We start from the raw sequence: 26,719 nt of genomic DNA on the forward strand, positions 1-26,719 counted from the left end.
AGTTTTTTCATGAAGTTGATGGATTTCCACTCCATACGGCTAAATGCAGTGCCTTGCATAATGACAGGTTTCAGAGTAGCAGCCGTGTTAGTCTGTATCCGCAAAAATAACAGGAGTACTTGTGGCACCTTAGAGACTAACAAATTTATTAGAGCATAAGCTTTCGTGGGCTACAAATACAGAGTTAAGGTAAATGCCCACATAACCTTAACTCTGCCCCCCCTGAAGCTGGCAATTATCTGCATTCTCTCCAGAGGCTTTCACTGTGTTAGATGCAGCTGTACTAAAAGTTGGAGGAATAAATTGGAGCAGCTTGGAAGAGCTGTGCTTATGAGATATGGGGATTAGTTTGATGGGCATGCTAGAGCTGTGCTTGTGTTATGAACAGATCTGTGTCTGAGTCCCACTATGTGTGGTATCAAAGGAAAGCAGTATGTACATACCTGGAGGTTTACAGATTCATAGATTCCAAAACCAGACAGGAACCATGATCATCTAGTCTGACCTTATGTATAGCACAGGCCAGAGAACTTCCCCAAAAATATATTTTAGAAAAACATCCAATATTGATTTAAATATGGTCAGTGATGGAGAATCCACCATGATCCTTAGTATATTGTTTCATTGATTAATTACTCTCACTGTTTAAAATGTATGCTTTATTTGTCATCTGAATTGTCTAGCTTCAACTTCCAGCCATTGGATCGTGTTACAGCTTTCTCTGCTAGTCTGAAGAGCTCATTATTAAATATTTGGATGTAGATACTTAAAGACTGTAATCAAGTCACCCCTTAACCTTCTCTTTATTAAGCTAGACAGATTGAGCTCATGTTTTCTAATCCTTTAATCATTTTGGGGGCTCTCCTCTGAACCCTCTCTAATTTATCAACATCTTTCCTAAATTGTGGACACCAGAACTGGACACAATATTCCAGCGGTCGCACCAGTACCAAATACAGAGTAAAATAACCTCTCTACTCCTTCTCAAGCTTCCCCTGTGTATGCATCCAAAGATGTCCCCAGTCCTTTTGGCTACTTCATCACACTGGGAGCACATGTTCAGTTGATTATCCACACTCAAGTCATTTTCAGTCACTGCTTCCCAGGATAGAATCCCCCTTCCCATTGTGTACATATGGCCTACATTCTTTGTTCTTAGACATATATGTTTACATTTAGCCATATTAAAAACACATTGTTTGCTTGCGCCCTGTTTACCAAGCGATCCAGATTGCTCTGAATCAGTGACCCGTCTTCTTCATTATTTATCACTCCCCCGATATTTTTGTCATCTGCAAACTTTATTAGTGATGATTTTATGATTTCTTCCAGCTCATTAATAAAGGTTAAATAGTGTAAGGCCAAGAACTGAAGCCTGCAGGACCCTATTAGAAACAGACCTGCTTGTTGATGAGTCCCTGTTTACATTTTGAGAGCTATCAGTCAGTCAGCTTTTGATCCATTTAATGTGTGCCATGTTAATTTTACATCATTTTTGTTTTTTAATCAAAATGTCATGCAGTACTAAGTCAAAGGCCTTACAGAAACCTAAGTATATTACATCAACCCTATTACCAGTCTGCATCATTTCAGTACAGAACTGTGTAGGTCGGTGGTGGGCAACCTGTGGCCCATCAGGGTAATCCGCTGGCGGGCCGCAAGACAGTTTGTTTACATTTGCACGGCCGCCAGCAGCTCCCAGTGGCCGGGTTCGCCGTTCCTGGCCAACGGGAGTTGCGGGAAGCGGCGTGGGCTGCAGGAACATGTAGGTTGAGTCCTCAGCAGGGCACTGGAGTCTTCTTGCCATGGCTATTATCAGTAGTGAGGTGGGGTATGAGAGCAAACTGTGGATTTAATGATGGGTAGCAAAAAGTATAGGTTAAGGTGCTATGTTCTGTATGCAAGTGTGAAGGGGTTGTAAAAGGGTATGAACTGGTGGTTAAATTTTACAAATGGGGTATTCTGTTGGAGTAGTAGGCTCAGTGTTTGAGTATAGGGTAAGTGCAGGTAGCACCTGTCCATTACAGCAAAAAGGCAGAGTGGGAGAATCCGTGTTATGGGCCTGTGGAGCATTCCTCTAAGAGGTCAGAGTTAAGGTTGCAGGGACGTTAACCTTAACTCTATTTCCTGGTTTTCAAAGGGCATTAGCTATTATCGGGCAACCTTAACTCTGCGGAAGATTTTTGCCATTTAAATTTCCTAGTTTTTTTTTAAACAGAAAGAGAAATGTTTGTTGGAAGGTGTTAGTGGTCATTTAGGCAGTTGTACCTAGGTTTGCAATTGATATGCTACTGTAGCGATTTTTATAGATCTCTATCATATTCCCCTTAGTTGTCTCTTTTCTCAGGTGAACAACCCTAATCTTTTTAGTCTCTCCTTGTATGGAAGCTGTTCTTTACCCTTGATCATTTTTGTTGCCCTTCTCTGAACCCTTTCCAGTTCCCCTATTTCCTTCTTGAGATGGGGGCAACCAGAACTGGATACAGTATTCAAGGCATGGGTGCACCTTTGGAATATTCTGCTGTACTCATATTAGATTTCTTCAAAATAAAAAAGCAGCTACATAAAAAAACACTTGACAGAGGCAGATTTTTCCCAAATGTTTACAGTTCATTCTCAGATTTCTGCTCAGAGTGGGTTTCAGACTCAAAGTTACAAGCTAAGACAGGTGTTAAGTGGCCCATTCGTCTCAATTAGATGTTGTCAGAGGAAAGAGAATACCCCATGGAAGTGAATACAGCTGGAAACAATAGCTCTGAGATGCGTGAACTGCCCCATTCATAAAAAGAACAGGAGTACTTGTGGCACCTTAGAGACTAACAAATTTATTAGAGCATAAGCTTTCGTGGGCTACAACCCACTTCTTCGGATGCCCCATTCATGTCAGTGGATGTTCCCTTCCCTACTCCCTAGTGCTGGAGAGTTTCTGATGTGTGTCAAACATACCGGTTTTCAGCTCCTCACCCCAGTCTCAGCAGAATGTTCTTCTTGGTGCATGCTCTGATCATGCCTGTTGTAAGCTCCCCAAGCAAAGGACAGGGATTTCCCATGGGTGGAAGGGAGGGGGCCTCAGATCCTCCCAAAATCTGGCTTATATGAGGGGAGAAGGGAGGGTGAGTCCACTTCCTGCAGATAGACATGGGCCCCCCAGATCCTGGCACATGTATGGGGGACAGTGAGAGGGGCTCAGACACCCCCATATCCCAGCTCATATGAGGGGGGCAGATAGAGAGTCTCAGAACCCACTAGGAGGGCAAGACCCCTCCCAGATCTGGGCACACACACAAGAGGGGAGAATGTGTGGCTGACCAGTGCCCCTGTCCCTATGCTCCCCCAGTCCCCCACCATTCCCGCACCATATTACTTTCCCACAGTCCCACCCCTCCACTCCTCCTAGCCCCCACACCTACTTCACCTAAGCCCCCAGCTTCTCTCCCTTCCCCTACCATCCATCCCCATTTTTCTAGGCTTGCTGTAGCCCCAAATCCCTCTTTCCCTATTCTCCCACATTCCTACACCTCCCCAATTAACCTTCACCTCCAAGGAAGCATTGACTTGTCTAATTGTTCCCCCAAACACTTTGGGGGATGCACTAGAGCTGGGATACACTGACAGAGTTGGGGTGCACTGGCAGGGCGGGGGGTGCAAAGGGTTGGGGCACACTGGCAGGTGTCAACACCTCCCTCACCTGTGCCCCAAACTTTCTCCCTAGCTCTACCACCCATCCCCACTTATCCGCTTCTGCATTACCCCCCTCCTCTTGCTGCAGACTCAAACTCCTCTCCCCATATTCCAATAGTCCTCCACACCCTAATACTCCTCCCCTCCCAGGAAGCATTCACATGTCTCATTTCCCCCCCCCCCAAAATACTTTGATTACTTTCCCCCAAGCTATGCCATGACTCACAAATTGCAGCCACCTCCAGCCGCTCAGTCTAAAACTCCTTTTGTGTTAGGTGGGGCCTTGCCATTAATTTATTCTTAGTTATGATAATTGAAGGGTGAGTTCACAGCCATTAATTTCAATGAGGTCTGTGACTCATCCAGTCATACATCTCTCTCAATTTAACAGTACAAGGCAACAAAAGGAAATCCTTTTGGGAGGATGAGGATCTGTAACTCAGGAACCCCTCAAATGACTTCAAATTTGGATCACTAATGCTATCCCACGTCCCCAAGAGGCAAATCAGATTTCAAAGGAATCCAAGTAACCACTCAGATTTTAGAGCCCTTACAAGAGCCAAGCTTTAAAGGAATAAAAATGACGGGAATGGAAACCCTCTAGTTTTCTGTACTGGCACATGCACTGTGTGAAAATCTACATTTTAAAAAATACAGTTCTCAGTTTAGGTCCACCAAAGACTTAGTGGGTGCCAGGTGTAAAACTTAACAGACATTTTTGACTAGCATCACATCAATAGTTTGATCTTTAGCTCTGTGCATAAAACACCCACCTAGAAACTTTTTTGAAAAATGACTGGTTTTGGGGTGCCATATATCTCTGGAACCCCTGGCTCAAATTACTCCAAATTTGGGTCATTAACCCTACCCTATACCCTCCTGAGGCACACCAAATTTCAAAGGAATCTGACTAATCATGTCAATTTTAATGGACTTAGAAAGGTTGATCTTCAAACAGATGTGACGCAACCTTAGCTATTGTGGCGCTGCTGCACTAATATAATTTGTGGCTGCTCCCTGCTGGTGCTGAGCAGTTGTGCACACACTTAGACTGGGAATGTGATGGCTGTCCCTGCCTTAGTAGATATGAGGGGCACATTTCTAGACTGGCATGAAAATTTACAGATGCTCCCAACAGGCATTGGGTTATTATGCGAGCAACCAGCAGGATTTGAATGTGCTAATGCTCCCTTGGCTCAGGCTGTCTTGCTGTGCATGTTCCCAGCTGGGTGTGCAGTTTGCAGGAGTTCCACACACAGAGGGCTACTAAGATCAGATCTAGAGATTCCAGAGTACAATAGCAATCTGATCCAATGCCCTTTGAAGCCAATGGAAAGACTGCCATTGATTTCAGCAGGCTTTAGAACAGGCCTATGTGACCACTTTGTATTAAATGCAGTACGCTGAAAATTCAAATTGCCAATAATTTGTTCATTTACCTCTACTTGTTTTATTTTATAAATCCTCCCTCTTAAAAAAGTCTTTTTTCTTTCACAGGCTTTTGAAAATTTGTCCATGTTGTTCAGTTGTAAATTAACTGTAGCCATTTAAAAAAAAGATTAGAAGGTCACTGCAGCCAACTCAAAGTAAACTTCTAATAAGTGCACCATGGTAGTCAAAAAAGCAAACAAATGTTAATTGTACAGAGAGTGGGAAAAGAAATAATACCGAGACTATTATAATGTCATGATATTATTCCATGGTACTCCCTGCCTGACCTGGAATAATGTGCCAGCTTCTGGCTACCCACTCTCATAGAGATACTGCAGAAACAGAGCGGCTCCAGAGAGGCTTCAGAATGAGGAGAGACCAAAAAAATTGGGACTGTTTACCAGTACTTTAGAGTGGAGCTTAACAGGAGGTACATGAAAAATAAATACAAACTACAGTAGAACCTCAGAGATATGAACTAACTGGTCAACCACACATCTCATTTGGAACCAGAAGTACACAATCAGGCAGCAACAGAGACAAAATAATAATAATAAATAATAAAATAATAATAACAACTAAATAAAAGCAAATGCAATACTGTACTGTGTTAAATGTAAACTACTGAAGAAATAAAGGGAAACTGTTTCTCTGATTGTTTCATTGAAATTAAGAGGTCTTAAAAGCAGCATTTTTCTTCTTCAGAGTAACATTTCAAAGCTGTATTAAGTCAACATTCACTTGTAAACTCTTGAAAGAACAACCATAATGTTTTGTTCAGAGTTACGAACAACTTCCATTCCCAAGGTGTTCATAACTCTGAGGTTCTACTGTAATGAATAGTATTAAAAAGCTAGATCTAGGGCTCCGATTTATCTTCTCTCACAATACAAGCACAAGGACATTCAATGAAACTGCAAGGCAGCAAATGTAAATCCAATAAAAGGAATTTTTTTTAACTCAATGCAATTAACTGTGGAACTCACTGCCACAATTGATCTTTGAGGCCAAGAGCCTAGTAGGAATAAAAAAATGTCTGAGTAATGAGAACACCCAGAGTTATATTAGACAGAATATAACACAACTTTAGTAGGGATATGCTTGAGGGCATAAAGCAACCTCTAATTCATGAGGATTATGGGCAGATTATTCCATAAATGTCCATCACAGAGTTTCTTGCCTTTTCTCTAAAGTATCAAGACCAATGTCAGTCAGAGACTACTGAACTAGACAGTATCTGCTATGATATTTCCTGAGTAAACCTCACTATTGTCAGGGTCTAAGAACAAGAAGAGGAATGTCAGATACAGAGGACTAAAGAACAAAGCAATAGAAGCCTTTTTGACATCATCTTGCATTTTAAACATATCTGAAAGGAAAAATATAAATAGTTTGCCACGTGTAACTTGCAAACAAGAATTATGGATAGAGGTGGGGGGGGGGGGAGTTTGTCCTAGTCCAAAGGCCATGACAATGGGAGAGGAGAGGTAGGCAGGCTTCTTGACAAGCAGGAGGAACTATGAGGTATCATGATATGTGCTTTTGGAGGGGGAGGCATGATTATTTTAGATGTAGGGAAGGAGCTGAATGGGCACATCTTACTTTTTAGCTCCCCCTGCCCCACGCATGCATGATATAGGTAAGTTCTAATTATGGCCACACTGGCAAATACTTCTCCTCTGAAGTTTCTCTGTACTCCACTAGAAAAAGGAAAGGTTGACTTCAGTACATATGTAGTGCAGGGCTTCTTATCCCTCCTTTCCCAGGAACATTAACATTTCAAGGTGGCTATTTTCCATACCACGGTGACTGGAAAAATAAACACTGTGATACACTTGAAAAGCTGGAGAAAAAGAAGACTTGTTACAAGATTCTCAGTATAGCAAGGAGGCTAGAAATACAGTTCTAAGATAACCGGCAATTTAATCATAACCTCTTTAGAGACACTTAACTCATTTAGTTACACCACACACCAATTCACTGGAGACCCCCCAAAGCAAATGCAAGCTGTGCCATACCGAAATAGAAACTGAGACAGATGACTGAGAAAGAATAGAAACAGGAAGGAAGGGGAGAGAGAGACAAGAGAGAGGCTTGTAAGTGAAATCCCAATATTCCTGGTGGCAGTTTGCTTGCTGGAATGCATCAGAGTTGTAGCAGCAAACATCTTTACCAGGCTGCTCTAAGTGGTCAAGCAATTAGACCAACTGGGGAAGAAAAGTAAACTTACTGCACTATTCTGTCCATTCCTATATCCAAGATATAAAATAAGAGACCCGGAAGAGAGAAGGGGGACTTTAGAGCCGCAGCATGACAAAGTATGTTTTAAAACAAGAAAAAATGGAATGAAAGGGTAGTTTTTGAAGAGATAGTTGAAGCTTTAAAGTGCCTATATATTAAATGAGATTTACTGCTATTTCCTTTTCACTCCCTCTGACATTTATGGTCTAATCATCTGAACAGCTGTGAAAATAAAGAGTAAAACAGGATTCTTTAAACTGGGAGTGGAACACATGCTAGGGACAGGACAGAGCTGGGTTTTGTATCAAGCCTTTTTAAAAAAAAAAAAAAAAAAGAGAAAGCAGAAAATTTCTCAGAGTTTGACTCCCATGGGGCAACTAACGATCAAGTAGTGAGACAACTTTGTGCTTTTGTGTATCCCCCGCCAAATGCAGTGCTGTCTACACATTTGCAACGTTGTAAACAAAATAGTAGCGTGGTAATTTGCCCTTTCCCACCATTCTCCTATTTTTTTCTTGTTTACTTTGAAGGGTTTTTTTTAAACTAATTGATCTCTATGATGGACTGGAGTGATTATTAGATATTGTATAAGTGAGCACACATTTTTATTACAAGCAACTATCATATTCTGTTCCTGTACTACACACAATATGCTAAGTGCTGTGCAGACCCACAAGGACATGCAAAAGCAACACCTAGTCCCTGCCCCGAAGAACGTGCCAATACTTTTAGGTTTTGCTTACTGGTACAGCTGATGGGAAAAAATGGGACATAGCTCCCTTAACACTTCTTTACCCAGTTACGTGCCTCCATCCCAATTTAAAAAACAAATTATTGGCCTAATTCCATGTCTCGCACTGCCAGCTCCCTACTCTGCTGCCCAAAGAGGTGGGAGGGTCTGTTGCCAAAGTCTAGACTTGAGGGATTAAATTTTTCCTGTCTAAGCAGAAATGGAAGGATTAGAAGACACAGTGGAAATGCAGGACATGGTATAAAGAAGCTACTGCATGTATCCAAAGGAGCAGGGTAAAGAGATAGCCAAACTGCACTCCACTGAAGAGTTGGAGAAGTTGCTTGCTACCCAGACTGGTTGCCTTGAGACTCTCTCCCTTCTGGTCATCAGTTCTCTGTCATCATCCCCCTTCCATCCATCCTAATGCATCATCAACATAATAACAGTACTCAAAGCTTTACACATATGCACCTATGACTCTCCCTTACAAAAACTACTGGACAAAATGATTCTTCCTCAACTAACTCCATATCTAGCTATGAAATGCCAATTCCTGCAAAATCTGCTTCTGTATCTACCCATTTACCTGTTAACAAATATTAGCTATCAATGTATGTAAACTTGGCCTAGACAAATTGGAGGATTGGGCCAAAAAAAATCTGATGAGGTTCAACAAGGACAAGTGCAGAGTTTTGCACTTAGAAAGGAAGAATCCCATGCACCGCTACAGGCTGGGGACCGACTGGCTAAGCAGCAGTTCTGCAGAAAAGGACCTGGGGATACAGTGAACGAGAAGCTGGATATGAGTCAGCAGTGTGCCCTTATTGCCAAGAAGGTCAATGGCATACTGGGCTGTATTCATAGGAGCATGGCCAGCAGATCGAGGGAAGTGATTATTCCCCTCTATTCGGCACTGGTGAGGTCACACCTGGAGTATTGCATCTAGTTTTGGTCCCCTCCACTACAGAAGGGATGTGGACAAATTGGAGAGAGTTCAGTGGAGGGCAACGAAAATGATTAGGGGGCTGGGGCACATGACTTACGAGGAGAGGCTGAGGGAATTGGGCTTGTTTAGTCTGCAGAAGAGAAGAGTGAGGGGGGGATTTGATAGCAGCCTTCAACTACCTGAAGGGGTGGAGGGGTTCCAAAGAGGATGGCACTAGGCTGTTCTCGGTGGTGGCAGATGACAGAACAAGGAGCAATGGTCTCAAGTTGCAGTGGGGGAGGTCTAGGTTGGATATTAGGAAACACTATTTCACTAGGAGGGTGGTGAAGCACTGGAATGGGTTACCTAGGGAGGTGGTGGAATCTCCGTCCTTAGAGGTTTTTAAGGGCCTTGGCTGGGATGATTTAGTTGGTATTGGTTCTGCTTTGAGCAGGGGATTGGACTAGATGACCTCCTGAGATCTCTTCCAACCCTAATCTTCTATGATTCTATGATAGTTTGCATTCTTCTGCACACCCTAAGAAGGGATTTGGGAGGTGCTAGAACAACGTTCCAGTCCAATTCAACTTCCTGCGTCTTTTGTTCTAATATCCTCATAAGATTTTCTATCCCTTAATGCATCAAAATGCAATCCTTTTGATTTTTTAACTTTCTCTGCATTAGGCAGACCCATTCATGGATCAATCCCTAGTATCTACTACAATAGATATTTTCCTACCAAGGAGCTTAAGAATGTAGATTAGTCTCACTGACTTCAATAGGACAGTTTGTGAGGAAGGACTGCTCATGTAAGTAATGTTTTGCAGGATCAGACCCTAAAGCAGTATTGGTTTGACACTTTCTGATTATCCTCATCCCAGTATTGTATACTACTCTACTTTTAATATAATATTGTGCCCAATTTTTATCTGACAGTGTTTTTTTAAGGCCCTCAGGAACTTCTAAATTCAAACTCTCACTCTGCTTAGAAAGCTCTACTATTCATGAAAACAATAAAAGATTGACGTGAAAGTGAAGAAAAGTGGAATCAGAACCAGAAGTGCTAATGACAAAATGAATATAGATGCATGTAAGGTGATTATATATAAGTTTTACAGGCTACCACATGTTCAGGCAAATGTTTATTTCACTTGGATGGCTATCAGAATCTTCTGCAAGACTGCTTTTTCACGTCCATATTAAAAAAAGGTGAAAAGGAAGCAAGGAACCATACCACATTTTCTAGTGCGTAACAAATTTGGCAAAAGGATATGGTCTTCAAAACATGAACAACTTTAAGAAGAAAGACAAAATCTTTAAAAAATTCTGAATGACAAACTTTGAGAAAGGTAGGGACAGATCCCAGCAGGCATAAACTGTCACAGTTCTGTTGACTTCAGTGGAACTATGAGAATATACACCAGCTAAGGATCTGACCCTTTGAATACATAGCATTAGTATATGCTACATGTGGGGTGAATTAGTAAGCAAAGGAAGAGCTACAGAAGGGCACTAAAAAAATGCAGGATGCTTAAAAGAAAATATGTACTGCCATATGTGTGCCATTTGTGTAATGAGTAAAAATGACTTCATAGAGTATTGCTTTAGTCCATGAATACTCCCAATGATTTCAGTTGGAATACTTATGGAGTAAGGTACTACTCAATGCAAGCAAGAGTGGCAGCATAGGTCTGAAAATTACTTAGGAAGACAGAGCCATTTGCTTGGGAATATAAAATGTCACTGAACAAGGATATGCAAAACACAAACACAAGGAGTAAGGGGGAAAATGAACTAGGGAGGCAAAAGTAATAACTAAGATGAAAACAGAAATTAATGACAAACAGAAACAAGTGTTTTAAATACATGAGAAAGAAAGTACTAGGCAAGCACTCAGTCCAATTATCAAAGGGTTAGACTGAAAATTTAATGACAGATGTTAATGTTGCTCAAAGCCAATCTTCCCCCCTCCTCTCCCCAGTTTTCATAAAGAACCTAAAGTTTGTGTGTATCTTCAAAACTAGAATATATTTATTGATTATTTATTTTGAATAAGAGAGAAAAGGCACTGGAATTAAATATTAAAAGGTCTACCCCAAGATTTTCAAATTGGGGAGCCAAATGTTAGGTGCCTAAATAAGTGGCTTGATTTTCAGAGATGACGAGCAGCTGCAGCTCCCATTGATTTTAAGGGGAGCTGGTAGGTGCTCAGTCTCTTTCACAGTCTAATTATTCAGGCACCTAAACATGGATTTAGGTGCCTAACATCAGGCATCCAAGTTTAAACATTTTGGCCTTAACTCCTTTTGATGAAAAAAATCAAACTAAACCAAACCAAAACCACCCACTTCCACCTAGGAATAACCTGAAGATATCTTGATCTCTGACCGTTAGGACTGGCACGATGTGCCCCATGCATTCATGACTTCCATGTTTGATTCTGTAACTCATCTCTAGGAAAGAAGCCACATGCCCTCAAAAAACTCCAGCTGACATAAAATACAGCAGTCCTTCTGTTTAGCAACACAGGACCCCATGAACAGATCGCCTCAGTTCTCCACTCCATGCACTTGCACTCTAGCTACCTGAGAGGTTCTCTCTCCTTCCACTTCTATGACCTCACACAAAAGCTACATTCCATTAGATTCTAGAGCAATTAAACTAAGGGATGCTTGCGAGAGCAGGAGACAGAACTTTCACAAGAGCTGGATCCCCTCCCCTCCACAAAAGATAACAAAAAACCTAATAATTTTTAGAAATATATACAAACCCTGTTTATTTGACTTCATAATATTCTTCATTTATTTATTTCTTCATGCCCATGCATTCACACCCATCCACTCACTTCCACAAACCAAAACCAACCTAACAGAAAAATCTACAAACTAATCACACTACTTCTCCTACAGGCTGGAAAGGAAGAAAAAGAGATAGTTATTTCTATATTTAAATACGTGGGAGGTGCTCAGATATCATGCTGATGTGAGGCCATGTATGTGCAGCAGACGCACATACATGGCCTCACATGTTGGTCTGGCCAACTCCTATTTTGGCTTACATTCTTCACTGCCTGTCCTAAACTACTCTGAGTTTCTGTGCGCTGTTCAACAGCTGCAATATTTTACTCCAAAGCTGGCTGCATATAAAAGTGGATGAAAAAACTATATATAGTCTGTAAACTGCTTTGAGATCCTACTGGACAAAAAGGCACTAAAATAAAATGTACAGAGTCATTATTAAATAATTTCTATGTTCTTAAGTTCATTTCCTTGTCCAACTAGAAGACAGAAAACTACAGTCAAAAACAACCAAACATGATATCAATATCTATGAAAGATTACCTGTTAAAAATCATTGCATCAGACTCATCAGTTTGCCCATTCACATTTAGTGCTGAGAGCGCCCCACCATCTGCAAACTGGTAAAAATTTGCTAACACTAGCTACTAAAAAAATAAAGGACACTTATGATTTCCATAGCTTTGTTGCTGTCTGTCTGTACAGTAAATGTGATATGACATATCATATGTAAGAGACTGATAATTATTTAAGTACATTTTAATAAATAACTGAGAAAGTACAAAATATGAATACAGTAGGACCAAGACCTTAACAAAAAGGTTATTCTCATACCCTAGAGCAACATGTAGAATTATCTTTTAAAAAACAAAAACGGCAGAAATGAAACTAGTAAGCACAAAACATTCCAAATAACGGGTGTACAAAACTTTAATTGTCTTACTTGTAGTTTTTCTCCCAGAACTTGACAGGTCTGGCATATGATGTGATAAAAATGACACTACCAAGAAATGGACTCAGTGGTGTAGAAAAGATTGAAGTGGCCAGAGTTTGAAAGAAAAGCATAGCAGAGTCTGAAAAGTTCAAGTTAAGGTAACAAGAATGATTTCATCACACTTTTAAATCGTTCTTCAGACAGCTCCTAAGCTATTTTATTTTTATCATTTTTTCCAAGGTGGGGGAGGAAGCTCTGAAGTCACACACAACAGGACTAATTATTAAGATGAGGACTGTAGCTGTTCAAACTTAAATCGTTCTAATAATGAGGGCCACATGTTTAGGTGAACAAGTTGCAGGGCAGAATGGCTGGCAGCAAAGCCACCTCTCTTAGATTTCTGCCAGAGTTTCCCTGTTACGGGGGTGGAGGTGGGGAGGTTCTCTACCAGCCTTCTCCAGCTGCTTTAATGCCATGTATACAACAGCCTTAGTGGACCAGAGGATCTGGCACAAAGATCTCTTATCCTTAATCACTTTGGGTGAAATCCTGAGCCCACTGAAGTCAATGGGAGTTTTGCAACTGGTATCAATGGGTCAAGCATTTAACCCTGTGTTTTTTCGCCCCCCAAGAGCATGGATATATCATCAAAACTGCTGGTTTGAAATGAGGCTTTCCATCAAGTGGAACTCACCCTAGCTTTCATCAGATATTTATTATCACATACTGATTGCCTAGTAAAAATCTTCTAGATACACCTCTACCCCACTATAACGTGACCCGATATAACACGGGTTCGCCTATAGCACGGTAGCAGCAGGGCTCCGGCGGCGCTTTAAAGGGGCTCCGGCTGCTGCGGGGGGCCCCGGGCCCTTTAAATCACAGCTGGAGCCCTGCCGCCCCTACCACAGGGCTGCGGCAGCGGGGCTCCGCCGGCGATTTAATGGGCCTGGGGCTCCCCGCAGCGGCCGGACCCCAGAGCTCTTTAAATCACCACCGGAGCCCTGCTGCCGCTACCCCAATATAACGGGGTTTCAGCTATAACGCGGTAGGGATTTTTGGCTCCCCATGACCGCGTTATAGCAGGGTAGAGGTGTATCATATTCATTGAACTGTCCACAAAGTGGGAAGAAGAGTGCAGGGGAAGTAACATAGGTAAACATCCTGGTGCATGCATGTATTCATGGTTTACTACTTTAAAAATGACAGGTTTCAGAGTAGCAGCCATGTTAGTCTGTATCCGCAAAAAGAACAGGAGTACTTGTGGCACCTTAGAGACTAACAAATTTATTAGAGCATAAGCTTTCGTGGGCTACAACCCACTTCTTCGGATTATATTATACATTCTAGATGCGTTGAAAACTAGTCTAGGAAACACAATGAAGAGGTGGATAAATATATAAAGAAAGATGTAACAGCAGCGTGATTTAAAAGACTTGGGAACAAATTCTCATTTTAGTTACACCAGGCCCTTGAATTTCTGGAGAGAACACTACATGCAGCCTGTTGGCATGACAGACTCAATTATCCTGTTTTACACCTTACTCGGGAAAAAAAAGGTATTTTATAAAGAATCGTACAGCTGCTGGGCAAGTATCAAAGTACTAGGATTATACCACCAATGGTGCCTCTCTGAAACCAGAATTAAGGTCCAATCACTCAAGAGCAATAGTCTTTTGATTCAGCCTATTCTAATAATGTCCAGTATATAGATTCTGCAATCTTTGAGAAACTAAAGCTCAATTTGTAATGCATATTTTATTTTAAAACTGAAAAATATTCACATTGCAGTTTTCCCACTAAAAGTCTATTAGCCAAGCTTTGGAAGCAATATGCAGCATTTACGAACAAATATTTAGCCAGAGCGATCATTGAAAATCCTTAAACTTATTAAAAGAGAGTGATCTGGAATGGTATCTGAGTGCATTAGTGAGTTTGCAAACTGAGCTGCCCTAAGAGGCTAAAAGTTCGAAAACCATCAGAGAGAACATACAGAAGGGCAAAAGTTTGTCAGCAAACTTCAATTGTCATATTACACTGGAATCATAACCCATACTGGTTCTGAAAGAGAAAGAATTATTTGCAAGTGTCAAATAAGCTGAGTGATCAGAGGAGCTGAAAAGATGGGAGGAAAACAAGGAGCACAGATAATGACAGTCTTCTAAAGACTGCTTCAAAGTAATTAACATAAAAACAGTCAACATGATGATCTAGGACTTTGGGGATTTCACTGTGAAATGTTTACATTAAATGTACAGCTCAAACAATAGCAACCGTTGGGTTCTCTTCCAGCCAAATGACATAATGATTATTATATGTCACTTGGAAGACAATTCTCATTTGACTTTTGGAGAGCGGTTTTAATTAAGAGTGTCACATACATAAACAGATCATAGGAGCAGGTAACAGGACCATGCCCTCTTTCTTTAAATTTTGGGATCTTCTGATAATATTTGTATCCTACCATGCTCTAGGTTTTCCAAATTTCAGGATAGGGAATTTGTTTTGTTGCACATACTTTAGCTATTGTAAAGTGTCATGAATATTAATGGAACATGATAAATAATTTTCTAATTAAGTTCATTTCTAAATATTCCTTACCTCACTTTGATGTGTAGTGTGGGTAATTATTTTTGTCTGTGATCAGATACTTTTAACTCAGAGCAACTGACGTATTTTTATTAGGTTCTCTTATGTTTGGTAGCAATGCACTGATTATGTTCAAGTATTATTATGGTACTATGGTATTATAGTACTTTTATTACCATGAATTTAAAAGCTTGCTTTCCCATATTATGTTTCAGTTAATTTTCCCTGTGCACCATCTTCTTTATAACTGCTGTATGAGCAGAATTCATCCCTTGGCAGAAGGCACACACAAGACCCTCTATGCTACGGAACATCCATAATATGCCCACATGGGGCAAAGATGGACAAAGCAGATACCAGAGGCTTCCACAAATTCCCACAAAAACCTGCATGGACTTCTTTTAGGGCAGCATGGAAGAGAAGACTCAAACTGGCTAAGGGAGAGGGCAACTGGATCCGAGTTTTGCCAGAACCAGTAGTTGTGAAATCTTACAGAGTGGTCATGGAGTGGTTATTATAAATAGGTTTTCATCTCCGTGCATATATTGAAGGCTGGAATAGAGACTGCTGAGGTGTTGCACTACAGCCCATGATATGTTGGGCTTTGGGTGGATTCCATCTCTTCCAACCCATACACACAACCTGAATCTTAAAGGCTTCCTTCTGAGATCAGCGCTGGAGTCACAGGTCTCTGGGTGACAGCAATTGGAAAAAGGAGATGGGGCAGATGGGTGCTTTTGGCTTCCTTCTCTGATATCAGTGCAGGAATCACAAGGCAGCAGTGGTGGCACATCTGAAACTGTAATCTGAAATACTAATAATTCTGCTCTTAATCCCACAGCCATTTTATTTACGTAAAGCTCCCACGGACTTCTAATTATATTAATGTCAATAATGAGGTTGGAATTTATGGAGTACAGTCATATTCTCTAGTTTTATGTACAAAGGAAACTAAAACCATTTTAGGCTCTTAAGTCACTTAGATGCTTTTGAAAATTTTACCCTACATTCATTAGTAACTGTTTGTGGGGTTGGCCCTGCTCTACAGCTCTCATACTCCCAACAAATTCATTAAGACTTCCAAAACCAATTTGTTCACTTATAGGTGTTGTATAAATTATATACATAAAAGCAGTGAGATGATCGCATTATCTTCACAGGTAATGTTGTTACAATGGTTCATAGCATGGGAGGGAAAGTATTTACTATATTAAGTTATGTGGAAAAGGTTCCACAATGCAAATAAAAATGTTAAGAAAGCACTTTTAATATGATGATGGAAATAAGTGTCACTACTGGTCTTCTCGTTTTAAGGGTCAGGACATAGAAAATGGGCAAGTTTCAAAATGATTACTGTACACCACAAACCCGTATACCTTTGAAAACCAAATCCTGCTTACATCAAGCATACAACAAATCCCATTGGTCCTTAGTGTGTTCATTTGAATGCCTCTTTACATATACATGCGAGAACATTAAAATAAATGCATGTTATGTTTGGTTTACTGTGTGATCTCTCACTGGGTTTTTTCTGTTTTTTTAAATGAAAGATATTATGTTAATGTAACATTACGATTGGGAATTTACCTGAACATAATGTAGTCAATTCCAAGTTATGGTTCCCAGATCAACCATACTGTAATTTGGCTCTTTTGTGCATATGTAGCATTTTTGCATTATTTTTAATGGGGATGATGCATAAAAGTTAATAGAAAATTCCATGCTTAGACACAAAAGGACAGAGTTATTGTTGCTGTGGGAACAGTAACTTTTTCATGTGAATTCTTAACCATAACATTACATTAAGATACTGTTTTGCATTTAACAAGGATATCGTTAACTTAAATAATAGATACCCAGTCTAAATGTACTTCAACAATAACTACATAAATCAACTAAATCCTATTCAGTAACTGCCTTACTTTTGAAAAAAATCCTACTTAGGGATTTTATTAACATTAAAGTTACTGTCACTACAAAATAATTGCATTTGAAGAGAAATCTTGTTAAAGTATAATCTTCAGTTTTGAAATGTTCTGCTAAATAACTTTAAATAAACTTTTTAATTGCAATTCCTAGATAAAAATAGGGACTCAAATTAATACAGAATGTGGATTTTGATGATAGCTCTTGCTACGCCTACTGCTTCAAAATTGGTTGGAGCCAGCTTTACTTTTACTATTAACTTTTGTTAATAATGTGTTTTTGGAATCTTTCCTTTTGAGGGCTATTGTAAGTATGTTTCCAGCTATCCTACGACATTTCATGTCTTAGAACCAAAAGTGGAAAATTTTAAAAGGAGGAAACTTCCCAACCCACTCAATGGAAAATGTGTATCAAAGAAAATCAAAGTCAGACTACAATTAAGATGGGAAAAATTTAGAAGGATGCAACAGGGAAAAACCAGATGAAGCAAATCCCTGCATTCAGGCATTAGCCAGGGCTAGCTGTTAAAAGGATGCTCAGCACCCCATAAGAACAGCATTCTAAAGAAGACAGTCCACCTAAGATGGAGGAATTGTACTGAGAATACTTTTTCTACACAAGACACGCTAAGTTTTATGCTGGGATGAGAGAGAACATTATAAGAAAAGAGAATTAGCTGAATATGAATGGGGAAGAAGGAAATAGCGTTAAACATCCTGGTCCAAATTCTGCTCAATTCCCCAGTTGCAATTCCTAATGCAGTCAATAGCTGAATCCAAATAACAGAGAAAAACTGGGTCCCCTCTGTCTAAAGAGACATTATTAGAAGTAACATGGTATCCCAGAATCAGTGTAAAATATTTTCAGTTTTTTATTAAATGTAATTAATTATTAAATGTTACTCTCTTTGTTCAAACCCTGTACATACATGAACAGTGAAATTGGGAGTAAACAAAAAACAAAAAATCTGTAAAGGATATGAGGTATTGAGAAGAGCTGAGCGAACACGTGAAATGAAGATCCCCACGCAATCTGCCAGGGAGCAATGTATGTCATAACAAACTGTAATTTTTGCAGTAGATCCCACAGCTGAAAACAAGAGAAAGAAAAAAATATGACATTTACAGGTATCAAGGTAATTTCAACAGTAAAATTTTAAAATTCTAAATCCTTTACAATTGTGCATTGTCTGGTAACTGTACTGGAATGAATGAAATTCAGTTTCTATTGTGCTACTTTGTTCACTCATATTAAGGTCCTGGTTCAGGACGATGCTAAGGCATGTATTTAACTTTAAGTATGATTAGTCTCATTAACTTCTCAAGTGTTTAAATTTAGATATGTGCTTAAGTATCTAGCTGAACTGGGGCCTAAGTGATTTTCTTTTAAAAGCATTTGTGGTCAAAGAGGGAGTAAAATTGTACCGTTATGTGCTAACTTGGTTATCTTGCTAACTTGTACTATTATCCATTAACTTCTATGATATTCTTTTAGCACCACCAGGGAAAATTGAAGAATAGGCACATAGACAGCTGAAGAATAGGCATGTTTCTGCTAGCAGAGATTCCCTTATTAAATTGGGACCTCTTGGATCTAATCTATATGCAGCCTAATCATCGTAAATCCTCTGAGATTTGTCTCTATCAATTTCCTTTCAGGTCTTCAGCTGTTCTGGTCAGAGAAACAAAAAACACATTCTATTAAATAATACTTCTTAAGATGTTCTAACATGTTCATTTAAAAAGCCAGAGCAAAATATGTTGTTCTTTTTACTGTGCATGACAATATGGTAGAAAAGGTTAGAGATAACTATGTTGGGAATAACAGTGAATCTGTAACAGGTGTTCAGTAGAGAAAACTGGAACACTTCATACAATGAACCACACAGCCGGGACAGGATGGCAAAGAACATTGGTTTTGACTTTTGTAAAATGTACATGGCTAGCTCCCTACTCAAGAACAACACGTCTATTTCCTGAAGTGGTAGGTTTTTACCCCCAACTCCCTCTGCAAAGGCCCGGAGCAGAAATTTTGTGCTGACTAGACTGGGTCATCAACAGACTCCTATTGCAGTGTTGTCACCTGACAAATTATGACAAGCTTTGGCCTTCAACCAGAGTTGGTATGAAGCTCACATGCACTGTACAAGAAAACGAAACAGGAGTGTACGCAACGCTTCATAACATTGTAGCAACACATCCTGAACAAGCATTTTGTACCTACTACTTATTTTGACTGGTGAAATGAAAAAACAAGACATTTTAGGCCTCCCAATAAAAGCCTGAAGGACACAGAGGCTATGACTTCACTGCCGAGCTAATTCAAGTTATCTACACATGAGTTACTTCTCTTGAGTTAGCCTAGCTCAAGTGAGAGCATTCACCCTGCAAAATAATACTTGATCTGCTGTGTCCACGCTGGCGCTGCACTCATTTATGTGTGGCACTAAGACTTGTGGAGGCATATCCCATTGTTTCTTGCTGCTGCAGCAAGCTGAACCACTCTAATGAATTCTTTTTCAATGAGGAAGTAGAAGAACTTGTCTTTCCTTTGCGGGCACACAGGTGGAACTGTCGGAATGCAATGGAGGACTAGTGGCACTCAAGTGGAGTTACCCTGCATCCACACTTCAGGGTGGTTGTGTTAGCAGCTGATGAGTTGTCTAAACTGAGCTATAGCCTATTCCCCCTGACAGGCCAGTCAACTCAAGATAAAAGCAACACCCCATGCTTTTTGTGTGTGCGTGGTGGGGGATGGGACTCAAGGTAGCAGCAACACTCAAACTATTTTTGCTATAAAGACAAGTCCAGACATCATTTGAAAAACCAGGACAGTCCTGGTAAAATCAGGTTGTATGGTCTCTCTAAAACAAACCTTCATTACCCTCCCCCAAATTTCTGTTGTGGGGTTTGTTAGTTTGTTTGTTTTGGTACATTAGAAATTCAGGTCTTGTCTACCTTGTTTCCTCTGTAAGACACTACTACACTTTGGAAGGACAAATCAAATACACAACTACAAAATGGGGAATAATGGGTTAAGTGGTAGTATTAACAAAAAGGAGCTGCGTGTTGTGGTGAATCAGAAATTGAATATGACTCAAAAATATGATGCAGTTGCTAAAAAGGCTAATATCATTCTAGGAGTTAACAACAAGAGTGTCATATATAAGACCTGGGAAGTAACTGTCCCACTCTATTTGCCATCGGTGAGTCCTCAGGTGGAGTGTGTCCAATTCTGGGTGCCACACTTTAGGAAAGATGTGGCGAAATCGGAGAGAGTCCAATGGAGAACAACAAAAGTGACAAAGGATTTAGAAAACCTGACCTATAAGGAAAGGTTAAAAAAATTGGCATGTTTAGCCTTGAGAAAAGAAGACTGAGAGGGACCTGATAACAGTCTTCAAATATATTAAAGATTATATAAAAAGGACAGTGACCAATTATTCTCCACGTCCACTGAAGGTAGGACAAGAAGTAATGGGCTTAATATGCAGCAATCTCTAGAACAGGCTTCTAAGGCAGGTTGTGGACTCTCCATTGTGACAAATACAGCAATTTCCCGCAATAATTTTGGAAAATGTTGTTGAATTAAGTTTAAATAGCTTTGGAGTCTATTGTATTATAAAGGCAAAGTTTATGAATTATAGTTATTTTTTACATGTAGCTTCTCCAGGGCATGGAGATGTGGCCAGTGTAAACCCTGGGAAGCACTATGAGTTTCAAAGAACTACTTTAAACAATGTGTCAGACAAGAAGGAACTTTCAGGACAAACAAAATAAAGTGGGCTTCTTGGGAAATACCTGGTGGTGGGGTGGGGAATACAAATTCCCACCTCCGGACCCAATCTTTTGATGCTACACCCTGAAGAGAGAACCACTGGCTGGATGATTATTTATTCACAGTATCTGCAGATCAAAGACCCAGACTGTACAAAAGAAAGGGTAACCCATGCATAGGTGTTCTTGTTCTGAGCAAAAGCTCTTATGAACTTGTGACCACAGAAAAACTCCTTGGTGGGGTTTGAAGGAATGAATCCCGCCAGAGCCCTTGTTGGAGTTGGGGGTGATCTCTGGTAAGCCTATTGGCATGTGTATAAGTTCTTTTATACTTTTTAATATGTTTTCTCTATAACACTTTCACCTTAAGAATAAATGTGCTTGCTTAGAAAGAGCCGTGTGATAGCTTATAACTGTGGGTAATTATGTTGTTCATGGCCTTCAAAGAGTAGGGAAAGCACAGACACTGGCTTGGTTAGGCCACCTGGCTTGTTGGGGAACTCACAGTGTAGGCAGGGAACTGTGCAGCCTAGAAAAATCCCGGTCAGGAGGGAATGAGACATGGGTCTCCACCCAAGAGAGGTGACGGCTGAGGAGCTGGAAGCCTAGAGTAGATGCCCTTGCTGAACCACAAGGGGGAAATACAGGTGCAGTAGCCCTGAACTGTATCACCCATTTCTGGAGGACAGATTGGACAAACACCTGTCAGTGATCATTTAGGTTTACTTGGTCCTACCTCATTGCAGGGGGCTAGAGGTCTCTTCCAGTCCTACATTTCTATGATTTTATGACTTTGACTGGAGGACTATGGCATTAAGTATGGCATGGAAGTGAAACCTGATTGAGAGTAGAGCAGACTTTTATTCAGGCTGTTTAATCCTCTGGGTTTTTTGTTTGTTTTGTTTAACATCTATATATCTGAAATGCTTGACTGAACAGCGGGGGGGGGGGGGGGAGAAAGGGAATCTATCTTTTCTTAAAAGCTAACAACTCAAATTTGAGACCTTCAAAAACTCAAAGTGAAACTATGGTAAAAAACACAAAGGTCTGCCTGTTTCATACTGAAAATCACAAGCCCACAAATCAGCCCAAATGCACTCAAAATGCAGTCAACATTCACCAAATGGTTCTCAAACGTCAGCAAACATAGTTCAAGTTTTGGGTTGTAATAAAACCTAAACTAGGGGGAGCCTTTTCTGGTTTTGTGTTTCATTCCTTTTATGAATCACTAATATCTACACCGTTTTCCAAAACAGAAGGGACTCAGTAGGTCTTGGCTCTCTGCTGCCTGTCACCCACAACCTCCACTGCTACTTCTGACAGAAGGAGAAAGGATGCTCTCTCCATCCAACCAGTTCATAAGCTCAATGCCCTCTTCCTCCAGAAGAGGAGGACAAATCAAAAAGAGCTGCTCTCCCCACTGGCCATTTCCTGAACTTTCTGCTATTTGCCATCACACAACTAATGATTCTTAGAGATGGGTGGTGGAGTGTGTTACCAATTTCAAAAAAATTACACGTAAAAAGGGAAATTCTAGTGAGTTTTCTTATTCTGCAGAACCCCTTAATGATGATGTGGCCTCTAGCACTTTTCATAATCTGACAATATTTGCCAGAGGAGTTGTCACCTTCATTCATTAAGCAACCACAATATAAAGAATCAGGAGCTAAAGAGTTTCCTTTGCCAGATCAACCTGAACAGGTTTTATTCATCACTTGTTTCACCTAGATCAGAAATTATACTGAATACATTCTTCTATGCCTAGCTTGAGAACTCAAAGGATTTACACAGTAATATTATTTTTGCTTCAGAAAGATACTGAAGCAGCTAAAATTTGCCTCTCCAAACACAATCCTCAACCACACAAGCAATATCATTGACTTCTACTGGTAACACTCATATATCAATCTTTAATTAAAGATAAGGTGCTGCCAATTTAAAAGAAAAGGTTAAAATGTTTGTAAATGACCAGAAATATATAAACTTATACTTACTAAAGCTTTCCTTTTACTTTGGCTGGGAAAGATGGTAATTAACTTGCTCTTGATATGTTTACGGTAATATTAGATCACAAGAATGAAGTCTCCTATCTGTTGTGAAAGCTTTTTTTTTTTAAATAATCCTATGCTGAATTTTTGCCAATAAGCAGAAGAAGCTCCATGACCTCTCCCTCGGAGCTGCATAAAGGATGGAGGTTCTAATTCAGACTACCTCTATCCCAATATGGGGTGGGTTATCAAAGCGTATTCTTATTATAACATTTCTTTAAATCTTGAGTGTTTTGTACAGTTCACTAAGCAGAGGAATGAAATATTATTTAGGGAATGTAAAGTTTTAGTGTTCCCAGATGTTACTCATGTGATAGTTTTGCACAGCAACCAGTTTCTTGCTTATCGATTAGTAAAAATTACTAGTATATTCAGTGACTTTGAACTACTGCATTCCTTTCACTGTAAAATGAGAAAGCAGAACAAATAGATTTTATTTTTTTTTATTTTATACAGACATGCACTTTATTATACTGATCATCTTTAAAGTCTTCTGTAAGGTAAAGCTGTTAACAGCTACAAAATTCTTCCTCATAAGAAATACCTTCTGACTTAAATGTACATCAAAGAGAAAGAAGAGCTAAAGGCCCTGATCTGTAAAAATGCTTTTTTGTGTATGACTATTCTCGCCTTGTTGTACATACCAGATATAACAGATTAAATTCTATGGGTTAATTCAATAGCAAGATTGGGTAATTACAGTTACTTACATTAAAGTTGTCCTGTAGCATTTGAAATACATTTTTATTTGTTTAATTATCTCCTTGTCTCAGGTCTGGTGGGCTTCTATCATCAGTGTAGCAAGTATCAGTTCATTTAATAAACTGAGATTGAAGTTGATAAGGATACTTTGCAAGGCCTCTACCTTGCAAAAGTTTTTGCCCGCATGGACCTTTCTACCTGTGTGGCATTCAGTGAGACTTTGTGTGGGTAGATCCCTTTGTAGGACTGGGGCTAAAAAAGCATAAAAATGGAATTTACCTGCCATATTTAATTCTTGTAAAAAATGTTTGATTAAACCAGAAAAAAATAAAAATATATTTGTGTGCTTCGTGTGCAACATAAATGGCCTCTAAAACCATAGTCTTTAAATACAAAAACAATTTTTACCCCATTGGAACTGGATGCCTTAGGGTTCCACTTCTTAAAATTTCAGTTTAGGCCTGGAGGATTCTGGGCTCAGACTTTCAAATGTTTCTTTGGCATTTAATTTTCCACATGTTCTATCGGTTCTACTTGACTGACTGGTACCACGTTGTGTGTTTGGACTAAAATCTGTATTTGTAGGCCTAATTATTTGTATTTCATCTTCCTGTTTATATATGTACTTATGTCCATATAAATTAACAAAAATATTTCTTTTTTTAAAATGGTCAAGTTTTTTTATGTGGTAAATACTAAATTAAAACCTGCTGAAACCACTGTTTGTTTTTGTTATGCTGACGTTTGCAACAGAGCAGATTATGTCCCCAGTTCATAGCCTAATATCATTTGAAACACATGCCTCTTCTGAACTCTTGGAAAACAGGATTTACTGGAAATAGTAATACTTTTCAGTGTTACTGCCACAAGCCATTGTAACATTCTGTTGGCATAATTTGAATAGAAAAATCAATTTGAATCAGCAACAAACAGGTTTTGTACAACCCCTATTTGCATCTGCTTCAGAAAGCTTGAAGCCTTTATTCTGTATGATTTCATGATGCTCACCTAAATGAGACATGTACCATTAATGCATTAATAGCGTGCTCACCATTTTAACAAAAAATGGAAGAAGGAAACTGAGTTAACATTTATCCTCTTCACAGGGCCGGCTCCAGGCACCAGGCAACCAAGCACATGCTTGGGGCGGCGCCTGGTAAGGGGCGGCCAATCTTGGGGTGGCGGGGGGCAGCGCAGCGCAGCGCGGCATTCGGCGGCACGGCGCTCAGCGGGGGGAGCGGCGCGGGGAGCGGCACTCAGGGGGGGTTCCGGCGGCGCGGCGCTTGGCGAGGGGGCGGCGCTCGGGGGGGGGTTCCGGCGGCGCTCGGTGGGGGGGGGGTTGGGGGGGGCGGCGCTTTTTTTTGCTGCTTGGGGCAGCAAAAAAGTTAGAGCCGGCCCTGCCTCTTCACAGGTTACCTTGTTAATTCTTGCTATATAATGTGGTTCAGCAGCAAATTAAAAAAACGGATCCATAAAAATACTTGTTATTAATATCATAAATCTTTTTTTTAAAATGCAACATATCAGACAGGGACGGAGGGTGATCAGTCCGGGGTACCGAGAGTTGGGGCGTCTAAGCTCTATTTGTGACTCTGTCACTGCCTTGCTGCGTGATTTTAGGCAAGTCACTTAACTTTGCTGCATCTAAGTTTATCATTTGTAAAGTGGCAATTACATTTACCTAACACACAAGCATGCTGTGAGGGTTTATCAGTGCAAAGTTATCTGCATAACGCTAATAATCTGCTCTCTACATGTGCTGATCTCCCACTGATATCAACAGGAGTTCAGCACAAAGTGAACTCCACCCCTTTGCAGTGGGCCCTGCAAAAGTCCTCCACACCCTAGAAGGCCCGCAGCACCTGGATATGGATGGCAGAGTGACTGCATGCAGGGCTTCTGCATTCCTTGTGTACCAGAGAAGTGTGAAATTTATCAGCTCTAAACGGAGCAGGATGGGTGTATTTCACCTATAGGGAGGGGAGAGGATCTATGTAAAGATTCACCGTAAAGATCGGAGACAAGTCTTCTGCCTTTAATGTTTGTAGGGTCCTTTGAAATTTACAGATGAAAGGCACAGTATAACAACAAACAGCAGTAACATCAGTCTTCCAAGCTCTGTAATCTTAGTGCCACAGAGCATAATAAATTTACCTGGCAGAGAATGACATAAGAAGCACCAGACAAACCATGCATGTCTTATCTTGGGGAAATGGCAATTTTCATTCCTGTAGAAAGAAATCTGTTGCCTGTGGGTGAAACTAAAAAGCTTTCCCAGTGATTTGGAACTAGCCATTGCAGCCTACAAAATGGGCAGGGTTAGCCAAAATAGGCCAGGTGGGAGATGCATTGATTTAGCAACTCAGTGCAGGCGACAGGGTTCCAGATCCAGGGCGAGCCCGTCATCCCCCTGGCAGAGGGGCAGGCATACCATCCCCTCGGCATGCTGACGGGTTTCCGTGTCTGGCAGACACCCAAGGACACCATCCAGGAGATCTTGCAGGATGCTACCAAGATCAACGCCTCCCTGTTGGCCACCATGGCAGAAGATAAACACCCTGAACACCTTCCTGATCTCCCGCATCTCGTTCATCCTAAGGGGATCCTCCGTGGCGAAGGTGCCCCTCAACAAGGCAGACAAGATCATCCGGCAGTCGGTGAAGAAGTGGCTGTTCCTTCCCCAGAGAGCCAGCAACAAGTTGGTCTACATTGCCCACAGGCACGAGGGCACCAACATCTCCCACATGGGCGACCTGTGCGACGTCGCGGTGATCACCCACGCCTTCCGCCTGCTGACGTGTCCTGATGCCACGGTAAGAAACATTGCGGTGAATACCCTGCGAGACGTGATAAAGAAGCGGATTGGCAGAGCCCCCTCCAACCAAGACATCACCACCTTCCTGATTGGCTCCCTGGATGGCGAATTCGGATGGGA

At 40.6% G+C, this 26,719-nt stretch overlaps 1 protein-coding gene across 2 annotated transcripts in view; it reads right to left on the reverse strand.

Annotated features, from left to right (window-relative positions):
- Nucleotides 1-26,719, reverse strand: part of PCNX2 (pecanex 2) — a 240,349-nt gene that overhangs the window by 65,225 nt on the left and 148,405 nt on the right. For both annotated transcript variants that reach the window (XM_065401279.1, XM_065401278.1), the window contains exons 22-23: nt 18,237-18,347; nt 12,753-12,880 (exon numbers count right to left, since the gene is read on the reverse strand). In XM_065401279.1, the coding sequence (XP_065257351.1) occupies nt 12,753-12,880; nt 18,237-18,347 (239 nt within the window). The remainder of the gene's footprint in view (nt 1-12,752; nt 12,881-18,236; nt 18,348-26,719) is intronic.

This window comes from Emys orbicularis, chromosome 3 (assembly GCF_028017835.1).
Source record: "Emys orbicularis isolate rEmyOrb1 chromosome 3, rEmyOrb1.hap1, whole genome shotgun sequence".
NCBI classification, from domain to species: Eukaryota; Metazoa; Chordata; order Testudines; family Emydidae; genus Emys; species Emys orbicularis.